This window comes from Coregonus clupeaformis, chromosome 36 (assembly GCF_020615455.1).
Source record: "Coregonus clupeaformis isolate EN_2021a chromosome 36, ASM2061545v1, whole genome shotgun sequence".
Classification (NCBI taxonomy): domain Eukaryota; kingdom Metazoa; phylum Chordata; class Actinopteri; order Salmoniformes; family Salmonidae; genus Coregonus; species Coregonus clupeaformis.
In genome coordinates, this window is record NC_059227.1 from 13,350,344 (window position 1) to 13,371,074 (window position 20,731).

At 44.5% G+C, this 20,731-nt stretch overlaps 2 protein-coding genes across 6 annotated transcripts in view; one reads left to right on the forward strand and one right to left on the reverse strand.

Annotated features, from left to right (window-relative positions):
- brf1b (BRF1 RNA polymerase III transcription initiation factor subunit b) overlaps positions 1-20,731 on the reverse strand; it is a 124,599-nt gene that overhangs the window by 79,531 nt on the left and 24,337 nt on the right. For both annotated transcript variants that reach the window (XM_041865878.1, XM_041865879.1), the window contains exons 4-6: positions 18,548-18,721; positions 13,047-13,078; positions 7,607-7,679 (exon numbers count right to left, since the gene is read on the reverse strand). In XM_041865878.1, coding sequence (XP_041721812.1) covers positions 7,607-7,679; positions 13,047-13,078; positions 18,548-18,721 — 279 coding nt within the window. The remainder of the gene's footprint in view (positions 1-7,606; positions 7,680-13,046; positions 13,079-18,547; positions 18,722-20,731) is intronic.
- On the forward strand, positions 293-4,800 carry btbd6b (BTB (POZ) domain containing 6b). 4 transcript variants are annotated; one of them, XM_041865882.2, is made up of 5 exons: positions 293-417; positions 1,854-2,148; positions 2,312-2,402; positions 2,701-2,819; positions 3,287-4,800. In XM_041865882.2, the coding sequence occupies exons 2-5, from the start codon at positions 1,943-1,945 to the stop codon at positions 4,317-4,319; spliced, it is 1,449 nt and encodes a 482-aa protein (XP_041721816.1). In that variant the 5' UTR covers positions 293-417; positions 1,854-1,942; the 3' UTR covers positions 4,320-4,800. The 4 variants fall into 4 exon arrangements, with proteins under 4 accessions (XP_041721816.1, XP_041721815.1, XP_041721817.1 ...); XM_041865881.2 differs by lacking the exon at positions 293-417 and adding an exon at positions 432-1,599; XM_041865883.2 differs by lacking the exon at positions 293-417 and adding an exon at positions 1,366-1,471.

The window sequence follows — 20,731 nt, forward strand, 5'->3', positions numbered from 1 at the left end:
AATTGCCAACCATTTGATGATGGATAGCCTACTATCAGTGGCATTGATGTAGCCTATTCTTTATTTAACTTCCTCTGCATGCCACTATTTATTTAGAATAGACATTAGCAAGACCACTAGATGTGCCTGACAAAATACCATTGTCTGAAATTGTATTAAGTATAAGCCTCTTACTTGCGGGCCCGTCCGTTTTTAAACCCCTTCCAAACGATTCCATTTTGTAGCGCCATGGCCCTCTGTTGGATAACGGGGGAAACTGGCCTGGGAACAGGACAAACAGTTGAAGCCCAACCCCCCTCTCTCCCTACGGTTTACCAGTCCTCCGGATTTTAACATGGCTCCTGGCTGCGAGCAAGCGTCCAGTAACCGAACCTGAACGCTTTTCTCTGTCAATCGACCGTCCCGCATTTCAATCAGGTAAAGATTTATTAACTGTTCGGTCGGGGGGTTTCCCACGAATGGAAATGTTGCTGAATCGAACGCTATGGTTGGCATCACTTCGACTGTACAGCTTGTGCGATTAGGGGAAGACATTTCAGCAGAGATTTTCTATGTGTAGCCTACTTCGTCTTCTTAAAAATGCACCGATTCGAGAGCAACATTTTGGCCTCATAAAACTTGAAATTATGTACATTGTGTCGAACTGAAAGACTGGCGATTGCGTCTCACAATTGTATCCAAATATTTATATGGGATTTACATAATTGTGCAAGCACTTCGCTTCATTTGTTACATGGAACGCAATTAAAAACGGCGTCCGTTTGGCGAGCCATGTCCCGCACTGTCAGCAAATTAATTGTTGCTCAAGTAGGCTATTGCATCTTGAATAGGCTATAGCTTGATATGCTCGGCAATGTGCTCTATAAAACACACTGGATATTTATGGTTGTTCAATCCAGCTTTCGTGGAGCGAGTTTTGGGTAATAATTCGTAGTTTTCAAGTAACTTTGTGCAGTAAACTATTCCTGTGGCGTACAAACCAGATGGATTTTTATAGATAGGCTACCATGTAGAATATATCATACGTTATCTATAAACCAAAATCACAACTGGGGCCTCTGATATAAATATGCCTGAAATGAACCATATTTCTCCCATTTATCTGGGCAATTGAAGTAGTGACATGAACGTTACGGCAAGGGTTAACTCTCTTGCTCTGATCTTCGCCATGTAATATCGTACAGATCAGCTGTGGGAGGCGCCTGCCGGATACTGACGTGCAAAGGCATCAGTGAATCTGATTTGTCAACCTCGAACTGGGCGTCCGCCCTCGATACACAAAACTACAGTACCTACAGTCATACGAGTAGAATGATTGTTGGCACAGGGATGGATCACGTACCCTTTGGATAATGATTTGAACTCGCGTCTGCCTGGATATCAAATAATTGTGACAACAACATCGTCGCGGCAGTGGAGTTATGCAACATTGTAACACTTTGTAACAGTTTGCGCTGGGTGCAACGTGGAGGTGATTATTTGAGAGGGGATACATTTTCGCTTAAAAGGAGGACGCTATGAGATAGATGAAATTGTAACCGTTTCGGATGTAATTCCGCTGGACGGACACCTTGATGTTGCTGTGCAAATATTTTCAGGGTGCGTAGGGGTTTTGTTTTATTGTACATAGGCCTACGACCGATGACAGAGGGTATCCGTTTATAAACGTGTTGTTACATTATGTGGAATTTAACATTTTAAAATCAGAACTGTTATACATACTTATTTTCACTTTAAATGCACGTCGCCTTGTCCAAAGGTTGACAGGTGGATTTGTTTGCTGATGCCAGAACCCCCAGATTGCCTGTATGGCCGAATCATGAAGTTTTTTACATTTTTGCTTTTGCTTCCAGAAACCTTAAAAAGGACTAAAAAGAGTGGGAAGCAGTCCGGCAAGCTGCCAGTATGCTATGAAATCGTGACTTTGTCCGTGAAGAAGAAGATGGCTGCAGAACTGTACCCTGCAAGCTTAAACACCAACCTCCCTAACAGCAACGGTGCGGTAGTGACTGCAGCCAGCAAGAAAAACATCGTACAGGTCACCCAAGCTGTGACCGTGCCGACTACGACTGCCACTCTGCAAAATATCAACAACAACAACGTCGAGACTACCAGCTGGCAGTCCACTCACCCGACATTGCGAGAAAGGTATGTCAAGCTTCAGTTCTCGTTCTATTTTATAATGCAAATATTATATTATGCAAAACCTTGCGTAGTGATTGCCGCTCCGTGCTTAAAAATGCCATCGATTTAACGTGGCGTGTACGACGCCGAATGCCTGATATAATTTATCTTATTTCGACTCTTTCAGGAATGCCTTGATGTTCAATAAAGAACATATGGCCGATGTTCATTTCATTGTGGGTCCCCCTGGTGAATCGCAGAAAGTTCCAGCGCACAAGGTGAGTGTGCTTTTCTCATGCGCCAAAGTCTCACGCGTGTTGGAAGCCTGACGCGGTCATGTAGACATATGTATAGTAGTAGCCTACCATGCTTTTCCTGCCATTGTGGCCCATTGGAGACGGATTTTCAATTTTTTTAATGAATTACATTACACATTGTCATATAGTTTGCATTGACATACATATAAGCACAACAACTGTGTAAATATACACATGCTTTATAAAGAATGTATCACATTTTCCCAAACAATATGCATGGCCATATTGAAATAACCCACTTTCCTTCTTGTGTTTACAGTATGTATTGGCGGTGGGCAGCTCCGTTTTTGGTGCCATGTTTTATGGAGACCTGGCAGAAGGGGAGTCTGAGATTCACATCCCAGACGTGGAGCCTGCTGCTTTTTTAATTCTGTTAAAGTGAGTAACACATTACATCATCTCTGTGTAAGGCTTGCTTATGCATTTCAGTCCTTTTTGTCAGCAATGTTGCCATGCTCTTGTCATTTAGCCAATACAAAGGGGCGGCAAGTAGCCTAGAGGTTTGAGAGGCAGGCCTGCAATCGGAGGGTCGCCGGTTTGAATCCAAAGTCTCATATCTAGTGCCCATCAGCAAGGAACTTAATCCTTTAACTTCCTTTCAACCCCTTGGTGTGATTGTTTGTTTTTCAGGGGGTTGGGTTGGACAGTCAAGTATTTTTTCATGTATTGCTGTGGTTGGGGTCAATGTAATTTCAATTCAGGATATGAATTGAATTGTCTCATTGAAATGGAATTGGTCCCCAACCCTGATCGATTGGATGTTTAGCAATTGTTCTATCATACATTGTGATGGTGGTTGTGGTTATAATGGCTCTTAAATTCTCACTTCTTCCCCCCTCTTCCAGGTATATGTACAGCGACGAGATTGAACTGGAGGCGGACACGGTGCTGGCCACTCTGTACGCCGCCAAGAAGTACATTGTGCCTGCGTTGGCAAAGGCCTGCGTCACTTTCCTGGAGACCAGCCTGGAGGCCAAGAACGCCTGTGTGCTGCTCTCCCAGAGCCGCCTCTTCGAGGAGCCAGAGCTGACACAGCGCTGCTGGGAGGTAATCGACGCCCAGGCTGAGCTAGCCCTCCGCTCCGAGGGCTTCTGTGAGATCGACCTGCAGACCCTGGAGATCATCCTGCGCCGTGAGACGCTGAACACGCGCGAGGCAGTGGTCTTCCAGGCAGTGCTGGAGTGGGCAGTGGCCGAGTGCCGGCGCCAGGGCCTGGGCGCAACGGCACGGAACAAGCGGGCGGTGCTGGGCAAGGTACTGTACCTGGTGCGCCTCCCCACCATGACGCTGGAGGAGTTTGCCGACGGCGCGGCACAGTCGGACGTGCTCACCCTGGAGGAGACACACGACATCTTCCTGTGGTACACAGCGGCCAACAAGCCCAAGCTGGAGTTCCCGCTGGCTCAGCGGACGGGCCTGACGCCGCAGCGGTGCCATCGCTTCCAGTCATCGGCCTACCGGAGCAACCAGTGGCGCTACCGGGGCCGCTGCGACAGCATCCAGTTTGCCGTAGACAAGCGCATCTTCATTGCCGGCCTGGGCCTGTATGGCTCGAGCGGCGGCAAGGCTGAGTACAGTGTCAAGATTGAACTGAAGCGGCAGGGTGCCACGCTGGCGCAGAACCTCACCAAGTTCGTGTCGGACGGCTCCAGCAGCACATTCTCAGTGTGGTTCGAGCACCCGGTCCAAGTGGAACAGGACACCTTCTACACGGTCAGCGTTGTGCTGGACGGCAACGAGCTGAGCTACTTTGGGCAGGAGGGCATGACTGAGGTGCAATGCGGGAAAGTGACATTCCAGTACCAGTGCTCCTCGGACAGTACCAATGGGACGGGCGTGCAGGGGGGGCAGATCCCTGAACTGGTCTTCTATGCATGAACCCTGGGGTTTGTCTGTAACACATCCCCTCCCCCTGCGTGGAATTGCGTTCTACCACTGGATTCGTTGAATATGCTGGGGATTATTAGAGGGTCCAAAAGCAAAAGAGTTCCTTTGCCTTCTTCAATAATGTAGCAGCAGCGAGAAATTATGTAAATGTGAACATGCCTGTTAGTCCTTTGGCAAAATGTTTGAGTGAAGGAATGCTCTTTCCGTTTTTATTTATTGAGATATAGATAAAACCTATGATTTTGACTATTGAGCGCTGTGGCATGCAGCCTGGTGTAAATAATAGAGAAGTTGTATTATTGCACTCCTACTGGGCCACTCCCCGTTAGCGTGTTGTTGTTTTTTGTACATAACTTGAGGCTAATTTGTTTACAGCTTGAGGTTGGCTGACAAATGACATGTCTTGTATTTAGTGCGCAGCTTTATGGAACTGCAGAACATAAAGAAAACGTTTTTGTGACTCAAACTCAAAGGTGTTGATACTTGTTCTTTGGTGAGACAATGAGAGAGAATTATAGGTCACCAGTTCACCAGGGAACCATTTTCTTGCATTTACATAATCTCCACCTCTTCCAGTAGCGAAATGACACATACCATGTAGTCTGGAGTTTGAAATACTCAGTCATGTCTTTTTTGACACAAAATGAGGCCTAACGGAATATTACCCTTTATTATGCTGCAGCATACTCCATTTCCAATAGGCTGACGACCTCTATAGTGACATGTTATTGCTTTAACAGTAAAATCAATGTTTTGGCTTGCCACTTGTGCCTTTTTAGGAGGGTTTGATCACCAATTTAAACTTGAAAGGCAAATGACTTTCGCACAATCCTGACAAATCACAACGGATTCATACGTTTCTCTCACGCTGTGATTTCAAGTGTTCCACAGAACAACATAATCGCTCTGTAATCGAAACAGAGTTATTTGCATAAATTGCGGAGGCGACGAAGCGACTCGCAGTGGCCCTTTTTTCCTGTTTCAACCGACGCTTTTTACTCACACCTCCAACATATTCAGGGTACTCTGGCTCATCTTTCTGGTTGGGTGCCACCTCTCAAAGTTGTGAAGTGAAAGTGGGAGATGGATTTTTGAATTCAACCTATTGAATGTGCTTGCAGTGCTTTCATCATTCTAATGAGGGGTAAACATTAGAGCAGGTTGGAGACTGTAAAATGGCAGACTTTCTGCTGACAGGCAGCTGGATAGGAATCACCTAGCAGGGAAGACACACTGACCTGCTAATCAGGGCCCATATTCACAGTTTCAGAGTAGGAGTGAACTGTTTTTCATTTTCTGCTATATTAATTTATGGACAGGGGGGAACATATTATGGCGGCAGGTAGCCTAGCGGTTAGAGCGTTGGGCCAGTAACCGAAAGGTTGCTTATTAGAATCTCCGAGCCGACAAGGTGAAAAATCTTTCGATGTGCCCTTGAGCAAGGAACTTAACCCTAATTGTTCCAGGTTCGCCGTTGATAATGGTTGTCTCAGGAGGAGTTGGGACACGCAAAAAACACATTTCAAATTCATGCATATAATACACGTGTGAAATAGGACAAATATAAGCACCCACCAAATGTATTTTTATTCTAGATCAGCACTCCTTCTCTGGGTCTGTATTCAAAGAGCATATCAGAGTAGTTCTGCTGATATAGGATCAGTTTTTCCTTTTAGACCATAATGAATAAGATTATATGGGGGGGTATAATTCTTGGAGGGATTTTAATTCTATTAACCCCAGGTTGTGTACTTGGATGATTACCCCTTGTTTACGCTCTGTACCCCTCTCATTACATTAGTCAGATGAGAACACAGCAGAGATGTTGATATTTTATGGGAGGGGATGGGAGGCGGGCACTTGAAAGACATGGGACACAGTGCCCCCACTGGTCAAATGGTAATATGAGGTACTGCACTTGTTTTGCACAGTGTGTATGCTATTCAAATGGAAAAGTCTTAAAGGAGATCCTTGGGACGTCCAACTCTGACTTCACCCCATTGAAGTTGAAATTTAAAATGGTTAGGGTTCAGGGTAGGGATGTCCCAAGGATCCAACATAGCATCTACCCCCATTCAAATACATATCTTCAATGGTACAGATGGACAGACACCAGTTCAAATATTAGACCTGTCATTAAGAATAAAGAAATTGAATATCAAAGTCAGGAAACTGTTCTACATAATCCTTATATGGTATTTTAGACCTACTTACTTTTTTAATCATAATTTTGCCTTTTGTTCACATTTATATGGTTGTTTTCCTGTGGCTGCTGGCATATGTAAATGTAAAAGTGCATACACTCATATGGTCTTCATATTTCTTGGCAGGGTGATTCCTTAAGACAGTACAGTATGAAGATAGGCAGAAACTGCTTCTCTAGTAGAAATCCCCGATCACACTTGTAGGTGATGTCATGGTGACGTTGGCTAGCTAAGCTCATGCGCAGAAACACTTAATCGGGAAAAACGTTTGTCTGTGCAGACCGGCAAATCAAAGACACTCCTTCTATATCAAGTTGTTTTTGACAAAAAGTTTAACATGTCAGTTTGTCACAATGAGGTTGGAGTAATATGTTCAACTACTTAAGACATTGGCTCGAATCTAGGTTGTTCCTTTAGATTTCGAGAAAATGAACAGCTATGGATGAATTTTTCACTTCTCTCCTTGACTTCTCAAACCCCAGCCTGGTCTGCTTGGTCTGCTTCGTAAGCTTTCCCGGAAGTCTCATGATGTTGCGCCTCTGGGTTTACAAACTCTGTTGTGATTCACTGTGATGTGTCCCGTACTTCAATAGTTTCTTTCCCTTTCTAGAAGATGACTAATCTATCCAGAATACCTATCTGTTATCCAGTCTTCCTTCAGTGGCCATAATTGAAATGAAATAGATACGTAAGGTATTTTAGGTCATTTAAAGTGTAGGGACATAAAACAGCCGTTTAGCTTTCAGTTGTTTTGTTAAAGAAAACGATGAGTGAAATATGTTTACAGTTTAAAAGGATTGGATAGCTGTAACCAACAAGGCAAAGTTCCACCCAGCCTATCAGAAGTGAAGCAAGTACCATATTGCTTATACCTATCCAATCTCTTCCAGATCTGAACAAGTGCCCACTGCCCAGGTTGGAGGGCTATGGATCGATTTTGGAATTCAGCCCTTGAGCTAAAATAAGGAGTAGGGTGACGTTGCCCTTAGACAATGATCTTGGGTCAGTTTTACATTTTCCCCACTAATGGTTAAGGTTAGGATTAGGGGAGTGGAAGCTGATCCTAGATCTTACCTATTGCTGGGGAGTTGATGCAGAGCTCTCGAGCCAGCAGGAGGAAGGTCTTCCCTAGGATGTACACGTTCACCTGTAAAGCGGAGGAGAGTTGGGCTCTGTTCCAAAACTTTAAGAATGCATCCTTCCTGCCTGCCTACCTTGAATAAATTCCTGATCTGACATGGCTGGATTGGTGAAAGCCATGTGATAGAACCGTTGCCCACACCTATCAATTTGTGTTAGATCTGTGATTACATCAAGGAAAGAATGCACATCCTTCCTGCCTCCCTTCTTTTAAGAAATCCCTGATCTGACGTGGCTGGATTAGTGAAAGTTATGTGATAGAACCGTTGCTTAGACCTATCGATTTGTGTTAGATCAGTGATTATGTCAAGGAACGGAGGAAGGAAGGTTGTTTTTAAAGTATTCAAACAGGGCCTTGGCCCCTGTTCCAATAATTTTGAAACACATCTTTCCTTCCTTCGAGGTAATCAATTATCTGTATCTACAGTTGAAGTCAGAAGTTTACAAACACCTTAGCCAAATACATTTAAACTCAGTTTTTCACAATTGCTGACATTTAATCCTAGTAAAAATTCCCCGTCTTAGGTCAGTTAGGATCACCACTTTATTTTAAGAATGTGAAATGTCAGAATAATAGTAGAGAGAATGATTTATTTCAGTTTTTATTTCTTTCATCACATTCCCAGTGGGTCAGAAGTTTACATACACTCAATTAGTATTTGGTAGCATTGCCTTTCAATTGTTTAACTTGGGTCAAACGTTTCAGGTAGCCTTCCACAAGCTTCCCACAATAAGTTGGGGGAATTTTGGCCCATTCCTCCTGACAGAGCTGGTGTAACTGAGTCAGGTTTGTAGGCCTCCTTGCTCGCACACGCTTTTTCAGTTCTGCCCACACATTTTCTATAGGATTGAGGTCAGGGCTTTGTGATGGCCACTCCAATACCTTGACTTTGATGTCCTTAAGCCATTTTGCCACAACTTTGAAAGTATGCTTGGGGTCATTGTCCATTTGGAAGACCCATTTGCGACCAAGCTTTAACTTCCTGACTGATGTCTTGAGATGTTGCTTCAATATATCCACATAATTTTCCTTCCTCATGATGCCATCTATTTTGTGAAGTGCACCAGTCCCTCCTGCAGCAAAGCACCCCCACAGCATGATGCTGCCACCCCCGTGCTTCACGGTTGGGATGGTGTTCTTCGGCTTGCAAGCGTCCCCCCTTTTCCTCCAAACATAACAATGGTCATTATGGCCAAACAGTTCTATTTTTGTTTCATCAGACCAGAGGACATTTCTCCAAAAAGTACGATCTTTGTCCCCATGTGCAGTTGCAAACTGTAGTCTGGCTTTTTTTATGGCGGTTTTGGAGCAGTGGCTTCTTCCTTGCTGAGCGGCCTTTCAGGTTATGTCGATATAGGACTTGTTTTACTGTGGATATACATGCTTTTGTACCGGTTTCCTTCAGCATCTTCACAAGGTCCTTTGCTGTTGTTCTGGGATTGATTTGCACTTTTCGCACCAAAGTACGTTAATCTCTAGGAGACAGAACACGTCTCCTTCCTGAGCGGTATGACGGCTACGTGGTCCCATGGTGTTTATACTTGCGTATTATTGTTTGTACAGATGAACGTGGTACCTTCAGGCATTTGTAAATTGCTCCCAAGGATGAACCAGACTTGTGGAGGTCTACACATTTTCTTCTGAGGTCTTGGCTGATTTCTTTTGATTTTCCCATGATGTCAAGCAAAGAAGCACTGAGTTTGAAGGTAGGCCTTGAAATACATCCACAGGTACACCTCCAATTGACTCAAATTATGTCAATTAGCCTATCAGAAGCTTCAAAAGCCATGACATCGTTTTCTGGAATTTTCCAAGCTGTTTAAAGGCACAGTCAACTTAGTGTATGTAAACTTCTGACCCACTGGAATTGTGATACAGTGAGTTATAAGTGAAATAATCTGTCTGTAAACAATTGTTGGAAAAATGACTTGTGTCCTGCACAAAGTAGATGTCCTAACCGATTTGCCAAAACTATAGTTTTTTAACAAGAAATTTGTGGAATGGTTGAAAAATGAGTTTTAATGACTCCAACCTAAGTGTATGTAAACTTCCGACTTCAACTGTACATGGGTAGATAAGTGAAGGCAATGTTTCCAATTACTTTGTCCAATCAAACCTTGGCAGATCAGTGATTTCTACAAGGAAGGAAGATTGCTTTGCTGTAGGCTAATTATCATTTAAAGCTTAATAGTTGTAGTCATATGAAAGTTAATTACATTTCAAAGCAGCACAATTGGGGAATTGTATATGGAACTGGAGTAGGTAGAGAAAGTAAGTTTATATTATATTCATAGACGTAAAGTGTGTAGGGGGGTGAAGAGCACATTACTCAAAACACTTCCACCCTGTGCCTTAGCCTCCAGTTGCCCAGTAATTCTGGAGTGTCATGAGAAGTTGCCCCCACACTGTACACACTGATCTAAGGTCAATTTTGTATTCCCCGGCTAACGGTTAAGGATAGGCTATGGGGAGCATGAGCTGTTCCCAGATCAGTGTCTATGGGAAACATAGGACCCAGAGCAGAGGTATGTCCACTGTCCAGTCTTGGTGGACACGGGCCACATAGCACTGAGGATTCCGTAGCCTGGTCTCAAATCTGTTTGTGCTTTCTTGCAAAGTCATATGTTCGTTAATTGGCATCAATGGCATGACAGCCACTATGGGAGTGGACTATATAGCACAAACAGATCTGGGACCAGGCTAAGGAATTCAGTGCATTGGTGGCATATTTCTGGGGAGGCTCCACCCTTGCCTGACCACGGCCTTCCAATACCAGACAGGGGTGAGTCTAGGGTGGGGGCCGTGCTCCTAGGACAACTGGCCTGGACTGGGGGTAAAAATAACCCACTGCGCCAGCTGTGTAGGACAGAAACGCTTCCCCCAGGGACCCAAAAACTCAACATTAAATTCCCTGCACTGAATTGACATACTCCCTCTGTCTTCTAGTGGCTGGATACACCATGGGAGATTAGGACTTTGTTCTTCATACATTTAATGATGTTTTGGGAGGGTTTAATACGTGAGGAGCTGAAATGAAAATGGTTTGGTTATGACAGATAGATTTAAAATATCCTTAATCTGTACATCATTTGGTTTTTCTTTACAAATGCAACATTTTTGGTAGGCAGGTCAGTTGTTTAATTTGGTGGTTAGCAGTCTTGCTTGTGTCACACTCCCTGCAGACAACATAATTCATTGTGATGAGGCTATACTCAATGGCATTAGTATGTGGATAATACATATCACCTGGGGCCATATGTTTTAAGCATCTCAGAGTAGGAGTGCTGATCTAGGATCAGGTCCCCCCGTCCCCCCGTCCCGTCCATGCAATCTTATTAACTGTAATCAAAGGCAAAACTGATCCTAAATCAGCACTCCTGCTCTGAGACACGTGGTACATACGGCCCCTGGGTCAAATACATATGTCAAATACTTGACAGCTGTGCATGATTTAGTCTGTGCTGTACAATGGATCCAATGGAGTAGTCCCAATAGTGAAAATCTATCAAAACTCCAAGCTAAATCAAGTGCAACACAAATATTATTTACTATACAGACAAATATAAGGTAACGGGTGAGAAGACGTTGCTTGGTTACATTGCTTCAGTTTGACGGTCACGCTGATATGAGAACGTGAGAAAATCTCTGACCCTGTATCAGTGGTTAAAGGCAACCTTTACCTTACTTCCCTGAATGGTTGTCCTGCATGGCTACATTCTGTTTCTCTACCCCTCTCACAAAGTGTACACTCGAACACAGCCCCTTATGGATTTAAAAGAAATCGACTGGTGTCAATAATAAGGTGGGAACTCCCTCCAGCCATGCTACAAACAATAGCCCATAATGACAAAGAGAAAACAGGTTTTTAGAAATGTTTGCAAATTTATAAAAACAAAATAAAACACAGAAATACCTTTTTACATAAGTATTCAGACCCTTTGCTATGAGACTCGAAATTGAGCTCAGGTGCATCCTGTTTACATTGATCATCCTTGAGATGTTTCTACAACTTGATTGGAGTCCACCTGTGGTAAATTCAATTGATTGGACATGATTTGGAAAGGCATACCCCCGTCTATATAAGGTCCCACAGTTGACAGTGCATGTCAGAGCAAAAACCAAGCCATGAGGTCGAAGGAAATGTCTGTAGAGCTTCGAGACAGGATTGTGCCGAGGCACAAATCTGGGGAAGGGTACCGAAACATTTCTGCAGCATTGAAGGTCCCCAAGAACGCAGTGGCCTCCATCATTCTTAAATGGAAGAAGTTTGGAACCACCAAGACTCTTCCTAGAGAAGGGCGTTGGTCAGGAAGGTTACCAAGAACACCAATGGTCACTCTGACGGAGCTCCAAAGTTCATCTATGGAGATGGGATAACCTTCCAGAAGGACAACTATCTCTGCAGCACTCCACCAATCAGGCCTTTATGGTAGAGTGGCCAGACAGAAGCCATTCTTCAGTAAAAGGCACATGACAGCCCGCTTGGAGTTTGCCAAAAGGCACCTAAAGGACTCAAACAAGATTCTCTTGTCTGATGAAACCAAGATTGAACTCTTTGGCCTGAATGCCAACCGTCACGTCTGATGGAAACCTGGCACCATCCCTACGGTGAAGGATGTTGGTGGCAGCATCATGCTGTGGGGATGTTTTTCAGCGGCAGGGACTGGGAGACTAGTCAGGATCGAGGGAAAGATGAACGGAGCAAAATACAGAGAGATCCTTGATGAAAACCTGTTCCAGAGCGCTCAGGACCTCAGACTGGAGCGAAGGTTCACCTTCCAACAGGACAACGGCCCTAAGCACACAGCCAAGACAACGCAGGAGTGGATTCGGGACAAGTCTCTGAATGTCCTTGAGTGGCCCAGCCAGAGCCCGGACTTGAACCCGATCGAACATCTCTGGATACACCTGAAAATAGCTGTGCAGCGACGTTCCCCATCCAACCTGACAGAGCTTGAGAGGATCTGCAGAGAAGAATGGGAGAAACTCCCCAAATGCAGGTGTGCCAAGCTTGTAGCGTCATACCCAAGAAGACTTGAGGCTGTAATCGCCGCCAAAGGTGCTTCAACAAAGTCCTGAGTAAAGGGTCTTAATACTTACGTAGTTGTATTATTTCAGTTTTTATTTGTTAGAAATTAGCAACAATTTCTATAAACCTGTTTTTGCTTTGTCATTATGGGGTATTGTTGAGGGGGGAAAAAACAATTTAATACATTTTAGAATAAGGCTGTAACGTAACAAAATGTGGAAAAAGTCAAGGGGTCTGAATACTTTCCGAATGCACTGTAAATGCATGAGGAGTGAAGTGCACACATCTGGAAAAGGGTAGAGAATCGTGTGTTTGTAATGGACGAAGACAGAGACTAAACGTACCTGTAGGAGATCACTCAGGTCCAGAAGCATGTCTGAAGGGGGAAGGAGCGTTAAGGAAGTAAAGGTGACAGCAACAAGGGCTTTACTGCAAAGAACAGCACGAGATACACAATGGTTGTGTTCAGTAGGCACTAAACCGAAAATAAATGGTCTGAAACTGCAGGGTACTATATGAACTAAGTAGCATGACCCATTTCTCAATGGGTTCAGCACTTACAAATACTGTTCAGAGCAAAGTATTCAACAAGCCTAAGGCTATTTTTTGCCGAAATGGCCCAAATCGACCTGTCAATAACATTCTAAGAATAACCTAAAAAATGTATGCTTAATAATGCTAAATAAGGGGTGCAATGTAATTTTCCATCAACAAAACTGAGAAGAAAAATAAATCTAAAAAGAGAATGCTGTCCTTTCAAACACTGAAAATAATGTAAAAACATGAAATCCGGTGTGGTCCTCTGTAGCTCAGCTGGTAGAGCACGGCGCTTGAAACGCCAAGGTAGTGGGTTCGATCCCCGGGACCACCCATACACAAAAATGTATGCACGCATGACTGTAAGTCGCTTTGGATAAAAGCGTCTGCTAAATGGCATATTATATTATATATTATATTTCTAGACAAGTAAGCTCAGTTAACACCGTCAACACAAGTCTAGGGCCTTAGAATTGTGCACTGGGTTTGTTTCTTGCCAATCACTACGGTGAGTGAGACGGTGCATACGCTGATGCCGGGTCTTTCTGCAGTCAAGCGTCGGGTGACTCAAACTCCCCTGATGCTTGGCCCCTTCAGCTGCCGATGCGCGGCTAAATATAGAACTGGCCCCGCAGTGCCTCAGCTCCGCCCTAGCAACCTGCAGACGAGGTCACCTAGAGACAGGAGAGAGGGAGCGAGGTGGATTGACTCGGGAAGACTGTCGGCTGACGCTCACCTTAAAATGCTGCGAACGGACGGAAGTGTGCAAGCACGCACACAGACATACACACAGATTGGAACAAACACTACTAATTGGAACACGAACACACCTGGAACACAAACACATACTGTAAATTACTACATACCTAGTGTATACGACTACTATACACATTGCAAACTTCACAGCCATACACACACCTGACCAACCCCTTATTTACCATTACAAACAAACAACAGCCAAGAAACGCGCACACACACACTCACCAACAACACACACTTGATATGCTACATGAAAACAATCCAACTGCCAGTTGAAAATACACACTTCCCTTCCGCCCTCCCACCTACCCACACAAGCTCGTACCTGAACAACACACACACGGACACACAGACACCTGAGGTGACACACACGTAGCACGAGATTACAGGGCCCATTAATCCCAGCAGGGTGAGACAGAAAGGGAAAGGATAATCTGATACTGCCGCCACCATCGACAGATAATGCACACCGTCGCTAAACCTCACACACTAGGGATGTGTCCCAAATGGCACCCTATCCCTACATAGTGCACTACTTTTGACCAGGGCACCCTATTCCCTAGATAGCCCTATGGGCACTGGTCAAAAGTAGTGTAGGCACTTATATTTTCCTACTAGCACTGATAACTACTTTTTTGACAGAAAATATACTTGCTACGATTGGGATATGTTGTTGTCACACCTAGCAATCTTAAGATGAATGCACTAATGTAGGGGTGTTTCAAAAAATGTGCCCCCGGGGCCAAATTCGTTCTTCAATGATTTCCGGGGGGTTGCACTGAACATGTGTTATATTTCCTTGCTGTCAAAATGTGGTAAATAATTGTCGTCGTACCCCCCAATATCAAGGAGAGTGATTGGTTAGACGAACCTGTATAACGCATTCACCTTTGGGCAAGTTGTGTCAATGTTACAGGATGAATCCATGTAGATAAGACTACACGGTTCCCTTCAATGGTTGCCTGTGTGTATTGTAGTCGAATAAAAGGGTGTGGGTGTGTGTGAAGCAATAGGATTGAATGAAGACACTTTCTATTTCAGTCCCCTGTGACTAACAGGAGGAGCCCAACCCAAACCCGGCCTAACCCCCAAGGAAAGAGAGCTACACCCATTTTGTCTGTGTGTGTGCACCCTTCTCCCAGCAATGCCACAATACACAGACAACTAGTGAGATTCTCTGGTGTTATACAAACACTTTGCTCTTTAGTACAGGCCTCTGTAGCTCAATGTGGTCCTCTGTAGCTCAATGTGGTCCTCTGTAGCTCAATGTGGTCCTATGTAGCTCAATGTGGTCCTCTGTAGCTCAATGTGGTCCTCTGTAGCTCAATGGGGTCCTCTGTAGCTCAATGTGGTCCTCTGTAGCTCAATTGGGAGAGCATGGCGCTTGTAATGCCAGGGTATTGGGTTCGATCCCCGGGACCACCCATACGTAAAAATGTGTGCACACATGACTGTAGGTCGCTTTGGCATATTATTATTATTATTATTGAACGTTACGGCGGTACAGAACCTGGGTGGGCTACTGTAGCGACAAATGAAGATTTAGTATCACTACACTGTGAACCTAACACCAACAGCGACCTGAGAGGGATGGCTAGAGGTAGGCCAGATACTGGCATCATCAAGTCACTGTAAGGTACAGTAATTCCTTTCTCCCTATCACTTAACCATATGTGGTTACCTCGACTGTAAATAGAATAGAATCTACAACGTATTTGGTCCTACCCTTGTTATTCTAAAAGAGTCCATGCAAACACACACACATACGAAGAAAACGCTGGTCAGTAAGAAGATTTTCATGTTCCTTTGCAAAAGGTACTACTGAGCACGACCAATCACTGTGACGTTAATCAATTCACTGCCAGGGGAGGAAGACAAACAGCGGTACTCCAGACCTTCAGGCTTATATTTGAATATCCTTGACGTAGATCAGTTGTGGCTGGTGACATTTAAAATGGGAAGGACAGGCTCATAGTAATGGCTGGAAAGGAGTTAATGGAATGGTCTCAAACACATCAAACACCTGGTTTCCAGGTGTTTGATACCATTACATTCACTCCATTCCATTCATTATTATGAGCCGTCCTCCCCTCACCAGCCTCCTCTGATGTAGATCTACTTATGGTGGTCCTGTGTGGCTCATTTGGTAGAGCATGGCGCTTGCAACGCGAAGGATAATGGGTCCAATCCCCGCTGGGGCCACAACTCAAAATGTATGCAAACATTAGTGAAAAAATAACAGAATTGGGCTGCCTGTGTAAACACAGCCTCTGTGATTTATAATGTGGAGTAGGGTGACGTTGCCCCTAGTAGACACTGATCTTGGGTCAGTTTTGCATTTCCTCCACTAATGGTTAAGGTTAGAATTGGGGGAGGGGAAGCTTATAATGCATTCTGATCACCGAGCGGTTTGATCTGGACGCTGCAGTAAACATTCCAGGTCTTCTGCTGCCTTGGGATTGGGAAATGTTCAAAGGACTTGGGTGCGCCGTGGAGAGAAGAGGTGGCTGGATATCAGTGTGTGTGTGTGTGTGTGTGTGTGTGTGTGTGTGTGTGTGTGTGTGCGTGTGTGTGTGTGTGTGCGTGTGTGTGCGTTTGAGGTGGCTGGATAGCGGGAGGAGGTGTGTCGTTGGACCTGATCGGAATAATGGGTCTCTGGGACATGGGTGTGTAGAAGCACATGCTGAGCACACATATCCATCCACAATAACTCACACAACACACCCTCTCTATTACACACACATCCATCCACAATAACTCACACAACACACCCTCTCTATTACACACACATCCATCCACAATAACTCACACAACACACCCTCTCTATTACACACACATCCATCCACAATAACTCACACAACACACCCTCTCTATTACACACACACATCCATCCACAATAACTCACACAACACACCCTCTCTATTACACACACATCCATCCACAATAACTCACACAACACACCCTCTCTATTACACACACACATCCATCCACAATAACTCACACAACACACCCTCTCTATTACACACACATCCATCCACAATAACTCACACAACACACCCTCTCTATTACACACACACATCCATCCACAATAACTCACACAACACACCCTCTCTATTACACACACACATCCATCCACAATAACTCACACAACACACCCTCTCTATTACACACATATCCATCCACAATAACTCACACAACACACCCTCTCTATTACACACATATCCATCCACAATAACTCACACAACACACCCTCTCTATTACACACATATCCATCCACAATAACTCACACAACACACCCTCTCTATTACACACACACATCCATCCACAATAACTCACACAACACACCCTCTCTATTACACACATATCCATCCACAATAACTCACACAACACACCCTCTCTATTACACACACATCCATCCACAATAACTCACACAACACACCCTCTCTATTACACACATATCCATCCACAATAACTCACACAACACACCCTCTCTATTACACACACACATCCATCCACAATAACTCACACAACACACCCTCTCTATTACACACACACATCCATCCACAATAACTCACACAACACACCCTCTCTATTACACACACATCCATCCACAATAACTCACACAACACACCCTCTCTATTACACACACACATCCATCCACAATAACTCACACAACACACCCTCTCTATTACACACACACACATCCACAATAACTCACACAACACACCCTCTCTATTACACACACATCCATCCACAATAACTCACACAACACACCCTCTCTATTACACACATATCCATCCACAATAACTCACACAACACACCCTCTCTATTACACACACACACATCCATCCACAATAACTCACACAACACACCCTCTCTATTACACACATATCCATCCACAATAACTCACACAACACACCCTCTCTATTACACACACATCCATCCACAATAACTCACACAACACATCCTCTCTATTACACACATGGATGCACAAACTCATCCACAATAACACACACACACACACATCCACAATAACACACACAGATGATACGTCACAAATACAATCCTTCTCCCTTTCTCTAATCTCCAATGGGCAGATTCTGCGTGTAGACCGAAGAATCTGCCGGGACTGAATGAGATGCGAGAGATAACGAACAGCATTAGTTTTGGTTTTTGGGTTTTCGTCACTGGTTATTTTGATGTATCTGGATTGGGCGAAGGTGGTGCTTAACCTCGAGTGCTTCACTTCGAGTCCTTCACGCATGTACCCACATGGATGAGAGTTTCCTTTAGCGAGGGTGGAGACTTAGTTTTTGTCATAATTTCTAACACATATGAACACGGAAGTTAATCAGGCAGCTGACCAAAGATTTTACATCTGGGTAAACAGAGATGACCATTTCTTTCACACATACAGTACTCAAAAACACTCACACATGTTAATCTGTAACCATTGATTAGCCTTGGAAACACCCTCACCCAAACCCCCTATGGTAAAAGACAATCTCCCCCCTTTGGCCCCCTTCAGGGCAGCAGGTCCAAAGGATACGGGGCGTGCCCTCAGTCCGGCAGACCAGGTAGAGGCAGGCAGCGATGACGTGCGCCATCTTGCGTCCGCGCGTCAGGTGCTTGCTCACCACCATCTTAAAGAAGTTGAAGGCTGTGTCCAGGCAGTGCTGGTTGAGCTGCAGCTGGCTGCCCAGGTTGTGGATCTGCCGCTTGCCTGTGGACCGAAACACACACACACGTTAGGGTATATAGTTACACACACATGGGTAGGTAGTAACACACACACACACACACACACAAACACAGACGCACATGCACACACACACACGGATAAATAGTATACCCACACACACTAGACTACTAGTGTTTTGGGTTGCCAGTAGCGGTGATGTCATGAGCGGGCCAGACAGGCCCTGTTAATAGGGCCTGACAAACTGCCCCTGTGCTTCCCCCAGGCAGAGCGAGAGACAGACAGCTGTGTACTTACCAGAGAGAAGCCATTACATTTACATTTTAGTCATTTAGCAGACGCTCTTATCCAGAGCGACTTACAGTTAGTGAGTGCATACATTTTTCATACTGGCCCCCCGTGGGAAATCGAACCCACAACCCTGGCGTTGCAAGCGCCATCCTCTACCAACTGAGCTACAGGAGGCCTAGCCATCTGCAGCACAGCCTCACACACACACACACACACACACACGTATGCTTGCAAACACATACACAGGCGCACACACACACAATATCAGACACGCAAATAAGCAAACTCCATGACCACACAGATGGTAATACAGAACACACAGACTGTATACCGCAACTCTAGTCCAAACACAAACATAGGCCTTTACTATAAAAACATATGCCAGTTCAGTTCCATTCCCCGTAGTAGGCTATATTTGTGTTAGGCTATCAATAAACACGTCTCAATTGACATTTCTTTTACACAAAGATGGGAGATGGAAGACTCAGAATTTTAAACAATAAGGACAGAACACACTTTCTAAACACTTTAGGCTTCTAGAGCAGTCAAGGCAGAATCGTGGTCAAGTTAGCTGACGACACGACAGTGGTAGGCCTGATCACCAACAGCGATAAGACAGCCTACAGGGAGGAGGTCAGAGACCTGTGGTGCCAGGACAACAACCTCTCCCTCAACGTCAGCAAGACCAAGGAGCTGATCGTGGACTATAGGAAACAGGGACGGGTGCACACCCCCATCCACATCGACTGGGCCGCAGGGGAGCAAGTCAAGAGCTTCAAATTCCTCTGTATCCATATCACTGAGGACTTATCATGGTCCTCTCACACCAACATAGTCGTGAACAAGGCACGGCAGTACCTCTTCTCCCTCAGGAGGCTGAAACGATTTGGCATGGCCCCTCAGATCCTTAAGAACTTTTACAGCTGCACCATCGAGAGCATCCTGACTGGTTGTATCACCATCTGTACCGGTGCATTAAGGTTCAGAACAACAGACTCCTAAACAGCTTCTATCCTCTGGACATAAGACTATGAAACACCGTTTGGGTCTTTGCGTGTCAAAAAAGATACACGTCAAATAACACTATTTGACGCGTCAAATAAGCTTGTTGACCAATCAGGACCTGAATATGACTGCACATCACATAATCATTTAACACGTTCATAAATTTTGTACGTAGTTATTACACATTGATTACACTATCACTCGTTTGTCATATGTCACAGCAATTCACCTATATGTGTGCTATGAGTCATAGATTTTGTCACTGATGATCCTCATTTGCATAAAGGTTGTTCGGACTCCGCCCAATTCTATAACTGCTCATTCTCTCAAGCGATATTTGAAGAAAACGTCAACGAAATCATAACACAACATAACAGCAATAGAAATGCCTAGTTTACTCGAACTGACATACTATTAAATAACAAACGATAACATAGCTAGCTAGATAGGCTAATAATGGAAAGGGGGGCGCTGTGCCGGTCAATGTTGACTTTTGCCAGGTATTACCAACAATAATTAATCCTACCTTTGAACCACCCGATCCTGCTGGGGTGGTTGTGAAGGTGGTTGTACTTAAAAAGCGGTCTCTCATGTTTTCAAGGTTCGACATTACTTACTTGTTTGTTGGTGATGATGATTGACGATGAATGAGATGTTTTTCATATAGCTGGCTTCACATGCGCCTTATTTGTGATTGGCCAACATTTGCATATAGTTTGCATATTGTTATTTGACGCG

What these genes read in the sequence shown, in the direction of transcription:
- btbd6b (XM_041865880.2), top strand. Translation starts at nt 1,784, where the DNA reads ATGCCAGAACCCCCAGATTGCCTGTATGGCCGAATCATGAAGTTTTTT. An exon ending in CACCCGACATTGCGAGAAAG is followed by an intron (nt 2,149 to 2,311) that starts GTATGTCAAGCT and finishes CGACTCTTTCAG; the next exon opens with GAATGCCTTGATGTTCAATA. An exon ending in AGAAAGTTCCAGCGCACAAG is followed by an intron (nt 2,403 to 2,700) that starts GTGAGTGTGCTT and finishes TTGTGTTTACAG; the next exon opens with TATGTATTGGCGGTGGGCAG.